At 37.6% G+C, this 8,043-nt stretch overlaps 1 protein-coding gene across 1 annotated transcript; it reads left to right on the top strand.

Annotated features, from left to right (window-relative positions):
- Nucleotides 1-434: 434 nt before the first annotated feature.
- Nucleotides 435-7,395, top strand: LOC117634759 (kinesin-like protein KIN-5C). The gene is made up of 23 exons (XM_034368973.1): nucleotides 435-739; nucleotides 859-988; nucleotides 1,089-1,247; nucleotides 1,343-1,692; nucleotides 1,784-1,922; nucleotides 2,030-2,127; nucleotides 2,206-2,362; nucleotides 2,777-2,846; nucleotides 2,930-3,006; nucleotides 3,355-3,408; nucleotides 3,513-3,593; nucleotides 3,680-3,791; nucleotides 3,874-3,960; nucleotides 4,063-4,238; nucleotides 4,343-4,504; nucleotides 4,626-4,733; nucleotides 4,936-5,094; nucleotides 5,173-5,256; nucleotides 5,353-5,558; nucleotides 5,652-5,753; nucleotides 5,997-6,106; nucleotides 6,583-6,734; nucleotides 6,932-7,395. Exons 1-23 carry the CDS (start codon nucleotides 681-683, stop codon nucleotides 7,127-7,129), a joined length of 3,030 nt encoding a protein of 1,009 aa, XP_034224864.1. The 5' UTR covers nucleotides 435-680; the 3' UTR covers nucleotides 7,130-7,395.
- The last annotated feature ends 648 nt before the right edge of the window (nucleotides 7,396-8,043 follow it).

The raw sequence follows: 8,043 nt of genomic DNA, 5'->3' as shown, positions 1-8,043 counted from the left end.
ACTAAACAAAATTGTACGACTATCTATTAACTTTTGATTTAGTTATTGTTATCTTCACTTTATTGAAGGATGTCTCATGTTCGACTTACGAGGGAGGGCATCACATATATGTCGTAAATTTGATACCTAATTTACGACTACCATATATGTTACCCTTGCAATAAAATTAGCTTTGTGCAAGAAAAGCCAAGCCCAAAGGCCTAAAACTAGCAATCCAATACCCATATACGTGACTACGTTAAATACTACGCGACCAGAGCCCGCAAAACACAAACAGAGCCCAATATTCCCTGGTCCGACAAATTATAAGGGCAATATAGTCTAATCCACGAACCTGAAATTGAAATTGAACATATCCACATCATCAAAACCGTCCGATCTACATTCTTTGAACCTTTGAAGTGGAGCCGTCGATATAATATTTAGAGAGAGAGAGAGAGCGCCTCTCAAAATTTCAAATCTCACTCTCATCCCGCTCTCTTTCCATTTCAGACCAAAAGAGGGAGAGAACCATTTCGCATTTCACAATCTCTCCACAGAGATACAGAGAGAAAGAGAGAGAGAGAGAGAGAGTGTGTGAGAGAGAAGCACAGAGAAACATTTGGGGAAGTGGATCTAGTACAAGCGAGAACATCATAGGTTCGTGCGGCTCTCCCTCGCCTTCTCGCCATCGCATCAGAATGTCGGGTCGCCACGATAAGGAGAAGGGCGTCAACGTCCAGGTCCTCCTTCGTTGCAGGTACTTCCCTTCTCTAGGGTTAGGGTTTTTGAAAATTGTTACAGATTTATGCGGCATCATTTTGAAATCCTCAATTACTTGCCCATATTCTTAATTTGCTAATTTTAATTCTGCTTTAGGCCGTTTAGTGACGATGAGTTGCGGAGCAATGCCCCGCAGGTTATTACTTGCAATGAATACATGAGAGAAGTGGCTGTGTCCCAGAACATTGCAGGCAAGCATATCGATAGGGTTTTCACTTTCGATAAGGTATTTTCCTTCAACCCATACGCTGTTTTCTTGTATGAAAATTTTCAATTTGGTAGAGTAATGCTCCATTTTTTTTTTTTTTTGGTTGCTTTTTTTTTAGGTTTTTGGTCCCAATGCTCAGCAGAGGGATCTTTATGAGCAAGCTGTGATTCCGATAGTGAATGAAGTCCTAGAAGGCTTCAATTGTACCATTTTTGCTTACGGTCAAACTGGTACAGGAAAGACCTACACAATGGAGGGTGAATGCAAAAGGGCAAAGGTACTGTGTGTCCCCTGTCTTGTAATTAGTTTCGTGGTGATGTTTTATACTTTTTCATTTATAAAAACGGTTGATATCATGGGCCCTTGCAACAGAGTGGGCCAAAGGGAGAATTGCCTCCCGAAGCTGGAGTTATTCCGAGGGCTGTCCAGCAGATTTTTGATACCCTTGAGGGCCAGAACGCAGAGTACAGTGTAAAAGTCACTTTCTTAGAGCTCTACAATGAAGAGATTACCGATCTGCTTGCTCCAGAGGAACTTTCCAGAGTTTCTTTGGAGGAGAAGCAGAAAAAGCAGTTGCCTCTCATGGAGGATGGGAAAGGTGGAGTACTTGTAAGAGGTTTAGAGGAGGAAATTGTGACGAGTGCTAGTGAGATTTTCACTCTACTCGAAAGAGGTTCTTCGAAGCGTCGCACTGCAGAAACTTTATTGAACAAGCAATCAAGGTATTGCAAATGCTTCTTTTACTGTCATTTTTTTTGGAGTGTCAGCTTTTCTGCGCGTTACATAATTTTTTTTTCCGTTCTTTAAATTCAGTCGGTCACATTCTCTCTTTTCCATCACGATACACATTAAGGAATCAACCCCAGAAGGTGAAGAGTTGATCAAATGTGGAAAGTTGAATCTGGTTGATTTGGCAGGCTCCGAAAATATCTCTCGTTCGGGTGCTCGAGAGGTGCAAACATTTAGTTTGACTGTTCTAGTTTTTTCTAGTGTGATTGGGAATTGCTTTATTAATTCTATCCTTGAAACTGTTCTTATTTTGTGTTATACAATTATTAGGGCCGTGCAAGGGAAGCCGGAGAAATCAACAAAAGTTTACTGACTTTAGGGCGAGTAATCAATGCTCTGGTGGAACATCTTGGACATATCCCTTACAGGTTTGCATGCACTTTTTATCCTTATACCTATGTTCTTCGTTCTTCTCAATTGTGATAACATATTGTATTTGGAATCAGGGATAGCAAGCTAACACGATTACTTCGGGATTCACTTGGAGGAAGAACCAAGACGTGCATCATAGCTACAGTTTCGCCAGCTGTGCACTGTCTGGAGGAAACTTTGAGTACACTGGATTATGCACACAGGGCGAAAAATATAAGAAATAAACCTGAGGTTTGTTATTCCATACTGGTACTCACAATTTGTTTATCTAATATGTCCTTTTTGGGTAAGTTTGTATAGTTTTGGGGAAGTTGTTTGTGGGTGCATAGAAAGTTATAAGCTTTTTGGTTACTGGAAGAAATGTAATAATCAAGTCATTTTCTTTGTGAAGTTTGTACATTATTACAAACTTATAGGAATGGTTATTCTGTTTTAGCAAATTGTCTGTGTTCTGTGAAGACTGTAGCTATGATCGCCATATGAGGTTTAATTTTTTGCAATATTCTTTTTTATGTTATTGCACAATGCTATTGTTGTATGTGATCTGCTATGTGTCGAATCCTTTAGTATTGTATAGTGTTTCATAAAATTATTAGTAGTTGCATCTTTATCTATTGAAATTATTTTTGTTGTGGTCGTTTGTAGGTAAATCAAAAAATGATGAAATCAACCCTTATCAAGGATCTTTATGGTGAAATTGAACGGCTTAAGGCAGGTCAGACACTTTGGATTCCAGTTGTTAAGTAAAGTTGTCTGTGTAACTTGAGGTGATTGTTCTAATATTGTGATTGCGTTCAGAGGTTTATGCTGCACGTGAAAAGAATGGTGTCTATATCCCGAAGGAGCGCTACTATCAGGAGGAAAGTGAAAGGAAGGTGTGATTATTACTTCATTGTCCTGCAGTTTCTTAATGATCGTATTTGTATTTGGATCTGTTTGATAGTGTTTTTGAGGTATTGTTAACTCCTGATTCAATTTCTATGAATACAAGAGTTGCTTTCTGCTTTTGAAATTATCTTTTGGCTTTGTGAAACTTAACTTTCCTTTTCTCCCTTCTTTGCTTGTTGCTAGGGTGGTGGTAGTTATTATGTCCTTAGATAAGCACCTCTTGCCATATATGTTGAAATACAAGCTTTTGTTTCATTTTTCGTTGATTATCTATTTCTGAGGGGTCTTATGGATTCCATTTTCTATATACTTATGCTCTTTTTTCTTGTGTCTAGTCCATGGCTGATCAGATTGAGCATATGGGGGTTATGCTAGAGACCCATCAGAAGGTTTGTTTGTATGATACTTGTTTTTCAAATTATGAGTCACTGAACTCTACTGGTTTTATGTTATATCTAACTTCAATTTTACATATATGGGATGTTACACACAGCAATTTGAGGAGTTGCAGGAGAAATATAATGTCCAGGTTCGACAATGTCATGATTTGAGTGGCAAACTCGATTCAACTGAGGTGAGATATTTCCATGTACTGTATTCTTGGTTGTGGATTTTTTTTGTTTGTAGATTCTGAAACTAAGTGCAAAAACAATTTTGCAGAAAACTTTGAATCATACCACGAAGTTGCTTTCTACGGCTGATGAAGAATTGATGAAATGTCAATATGCTCTGAAAGAGAGGGATTTTATTATCTCTGAGCAGAAGAAAGCGGGTATATCTGAATCCTTAACTTCTTGAATTTGATTGTCTTCTGCGTTTATGTTGTTTGTTTTGATATATTGAATGCATGGCAGAAAGTGCCCTGGCTCATCAGGCATGCATGTTGCAATCTGATTTGGAGAAGGCACTTCATGATAATGCTTCCTTGTTCTTAAAAATTGGTTCGTGTTGTACATTAAGAAATTAGTTTTCAACTTATTTTAATTGTCTACTAAATTGACTAAAATTTTCTAATTTTTGGTTTATGATGTGATACTGCGCAGGTAGAGAGGACAAGCTGAGTGCTGATAATAGGTTGGTAGTGAATAATTACCAGGCAGATCTTGCCCAACAAATTGGTTCTCTTTGCCAGATGGTGGCAACATCAATGTCTCGTCAGAATGAGCACCTTCAGTGTGTTGAGAACCTCTGTCATTCTTTTTTAAGTGCACACGTTAAGGTATTGTTTGAATGTTTTCAACAGTTTTCTCTTTCTTTATGTTTTTTTACGTTTTTGTTTGTGTTTTAATGATGTGTTCATGGTTTTGGACTTCCTGCTTTTAGGCGATTATGGATATGAAGCACAAATTGACATCTTCAAGGACTTTGTATCTTTCTCATATTGAGGCAGTGCAGAACGTTGTGCGTTTGCACAAGGCGAGCTCTAATGCTGCTCTAGAGGAAATTTCATCTTTGGCTTCTTCTAATGCAAATTCTGTTGAAGAAGTAGGTAGCAACAAAGGAGTTCCCCTGTTGCACTTATCAGTTTTGCACTATTTTAATTTTCTTATTTTTACGACTTCTGTTGATTGATAACGAGCTTATTTATTTATTTTTCCGTAACCAGTTTCTAGCTTCAGACGCTGGTGAAGCAGCTTCAATATTTGAGGATCTTCAGAGTGGTCTCTCAACACAGCAGGGTGAAATGGTAGCCTTTGCTAAGGAATTGAAACAGGTACGTGATCTGACATGTACCGTATTGCATTTTCAAGTTTTGGTAGCTTTGGAGGTTCTTATAAAGTTCATGTACGAAAATGTATGTTGTGCATAAACTATTTTGCATAGCATGGAAAAATAACTTTACTTCTCACCTATATTTCTCTGAATTGCTTTTCATAAAAGTTTCTTATTTAGTTGCTTCAAATTTCGTATAACAGAGGTTCCATTCTAGTTTTAAGCAAACAAAGGACATTTCTGAGTACTCTCAAGGATTCCTACACAAGCTTTTGGAAGAATCAAAGAGGCTTGAAGATCATGTGGCACAGACGAGCGATATTAAAATGAATAGTATTGCTGAATTTCAGAAGGCTTATGAGGTATGTATACACAATTATTGTACATATGTAGCGTATTCTTGGAATTTTGCTGACATGCTAAGTGTTTGTGCCACACAGGAGCAGTCGAAATCTGATGCTGAGAAGCTTATTGCTGATATCTCTAGCTTAGTCTCTATTCACATTTGTCGCCAAAAGGAGATGGTTTGTTTGTGTTGATTTTTTATTTTTGTTATTAGTTTTTCAAACTAAGGCTTGTATTCAATCTCATTCCAAAATGATTGCTGGTTGAACTGCCAGGTGGATTCCAAGCTTGTTGGTTTCAGAGAAAGTGCCATTGCAGACAAGTCTTTCATGGATGGTCATGTTTCCTCCATGGAGGGTATCGCCACAGATGCAAAAAGAAAATGGATGGAATTTTCAATGCAAGCAGAGAATGACGCTAAGGATGGTGCTGATTATTCTGCTGCTAAGCATTGTCGCATGGAGGTTCTTTTACAGAAAAGGTAAGTTAATGCTTTATGTTATATATCAAGTCTTGATCCATATACTTTGTTTTCTTGAATGTTGATGTTTGTTCTGTCCTTTTATTTGTTTAGTGTAAGTACTGTTGATTCAGCTTTGGAGCACTGGAAAATGACGCAGGAGTCTGTGAATGATATGGGAAATAAACATGTTTCAGCCATGGTGTCACTTATCAGGTGGGGAAACCCTTTTCACATCTTGTTCATTAGGATTTTTGTTGCCTTTGCCTAAATTTTGTGTGGGCAACCCACTGTAATGTTCTTTTAGAAAAAGTATATACAGGAGAAAGAACATTGCTTGTTAACCTTAACAGAAAAAAGGGCACTTCTTGTTAAACAATATAGGGACATGTTTTCAGTTCTATGCAAAGTGTAGATTTTGTTTGTCGATCGCTCTAAATCTATTATATTTTGGTGCAGGAATGCTTCTGATTGTAATGAGCAACATGATGTTGAGATCAATTCAGTGAGGGCTGCAGTTGAGCAAGATGTGGCAAAGAATACTGAGGATGTCATTCAGCATGTTGGTTGTGAGTTTTTGTTTTTCTTATTCTAATATATCAACTGGTGATTGCACAAATACTCTGAATCTCAGTCCAGCTTATATGATTTGTGCTTATGTGTTTGTGATCAGTGTTCTTTCATAAATGTTTTAATTGTGTAAATGAATGTTAGCGTGATCCAATTGGTAATCAAGTGCCTGTTAGTTGTACACATTCCAAAATGTTTGCGGTTTGAAAAGTGGCTGAGAGAGTGGATGACATACAAATAATTGTTTTGTTTCATACTCTGGGGGTTGTATCTCCCACAATATACTATGCTTCTTTGCTATATATATTTTTATTTTTTAGAAATAATGCAGTTATAATAACTGTAGAATTTGGTTGTTTTCTTTAGGGATTTATGCATTCGATTTGAACAATGATGAAATTGGAATGTTGTCATGAAATGTAGATAAAGATTCATATAAGTTTTCTAAGCATACGATTTATGAAACCTCCTACAGGTGTGCATGAGCAGGAGCGTGAATCTATTTCTGAAATCTTGGAGAATATCAAGGCTCATTCAAATACCCTTGAGACTTTTCGGGAGGATCACTCTGGCCAAGCTGCATCAATTGAAGAGAGGGCACGGGACACCTTCCAGAACCAGTATGCGGTAAGCTGTTTTTTCTCACAACTTGTCATTATGATGATGAGGATTAATGAACTTATCACTCATGATTATCTTCATGAAGTGGACATACTTTGTGCCTGATATGTAAGAAAAGTAACTGAGGTTGGCAATTTATCCTACTGGTTTAGTATATGTGCGCATTTGCAATTCAGTTCATGACTTTGGTGTTTAATATGTAGGATTATGAACCTAGTGGATCTACACCCGAAAAGACTGAGCCAGAAGTTCCAAGCAAGGGCACAATTGAGTCACTTCGAGCCATGCCTATGGAAGCTCTTGTTGAGGAATTCCGGGAAAACCATTCATACGAATCATTCGATGTGAAGGAGTTGAAACCGTCACTTATACCCCGGTCACCGCTTACACAACTAAACTAGTAGTGTTGTGATTTTAGCTCAATCGCTTGCATTAAATTGGTATTTGTATTTGTATCATTATCCGACAATTTTTCTTGCTTTTGAGAAAAAAGGATGTAAGAGAAGGGTGTATTGCTTGTTCCTATCTCAAGTCAGTGTATCAATAAATCCAGTCTTTGGATTTAGCAGTGTAGCTCAATATAGGAATGTATATTGAAGGCAGAAACCTACCTACATGTGTTTTAAGTTTTATTCCATATATGCTATTTTGTTAAGCTAATTGTGTACGTGATCATTGTTTGGTTTCCTTTTGTTTTAGGAAAGCTCTTTTTTCAAACACATCTTAAGTTCTTTGGATTACAGTACTTTTTGTATAGTGTAATTAGCTAATTTCTTAATAAAAATGTTTGTTTTTAAAATTTTTTTAATTATAAAAATACTAATTTCTTTAAAACGGATGACCAAAAAAGTATCTGTCAAGGTTTCGTTTTCCCGCTCATTTTCCTTCTCATTCTTAAACTATAAAGCTCATGGCAGTTTGAAACATTTCGACTCCCTCAACCATTATTATGCTCAAACTGAAAAACCAGACCAACCTTGTTGCAAACCATGGCATCCTTAGACTCTACTTGTTTTCTACAGCTGCTATTATGGCAGATACCAGAATCGCCCGTACACAAATACATAAAGAACCGCAGCCTCTCTTGTCACGCTCTCGGCCGAAATTCTATGTCACTGCCCTGCTCAGCTCTAGAAACATCTCCCACATTAGAGAAGTCCATGCCCAAGTGGTTGTCAATGGGATGCTCCAAAATCTCACTGTTGCAAACAAGCTGCTTTACATGTATGCCCAGCGTAGAGTTTTGGGTGATGCTTATGCTCTGTTTGGTGGGATGGGGGAGAGAGATTCAGTGACTTGGAGTGTAATGGTTGGT

This window comes from Prunus dulcis, chromosome 7 (assembly GCF_902201215.1).
Source record: "Prunus dulcis chromosome 7, ALMONDv2, whole genome shotgun sequence".
Lineage (NCBI taxonomy): Eukaryota > Viridiplantae > Streptophyta > Magnoliopsida > Rosales > Rosaceae > Prunus > Prunus dulcis.
The sequence above is the reverse complement of the archived record's forward strand: the minus strand, read 5'-3'. Positions and strand labels throughout refer to the sequence as shown.

Bases quoted from the DNA above. Each gene is read 5' to 3' on its own strand.
- LOC117634759 (XM_034368973.1), top strand. From the start codon at position 681: ATGTCGGGTCGCCACGATAAGGAGAAGGGCGTCAACGTCCAGGTCCTC. The intron at 2,128-2,205 runs GTTTGCATGCAC...ATTTGGAATCAG, and splicing joins CTTGGACATATCCCTTACAG to GGATAGCAAGCTAACACGAT. The intron at 2,847-2,929 runs GTCAGACACTTT...GATTGCGTTCAG, and splicing joins AATTGAACGGCTTAAGGCAG to AGGTTTATGCTGCACGTGAA.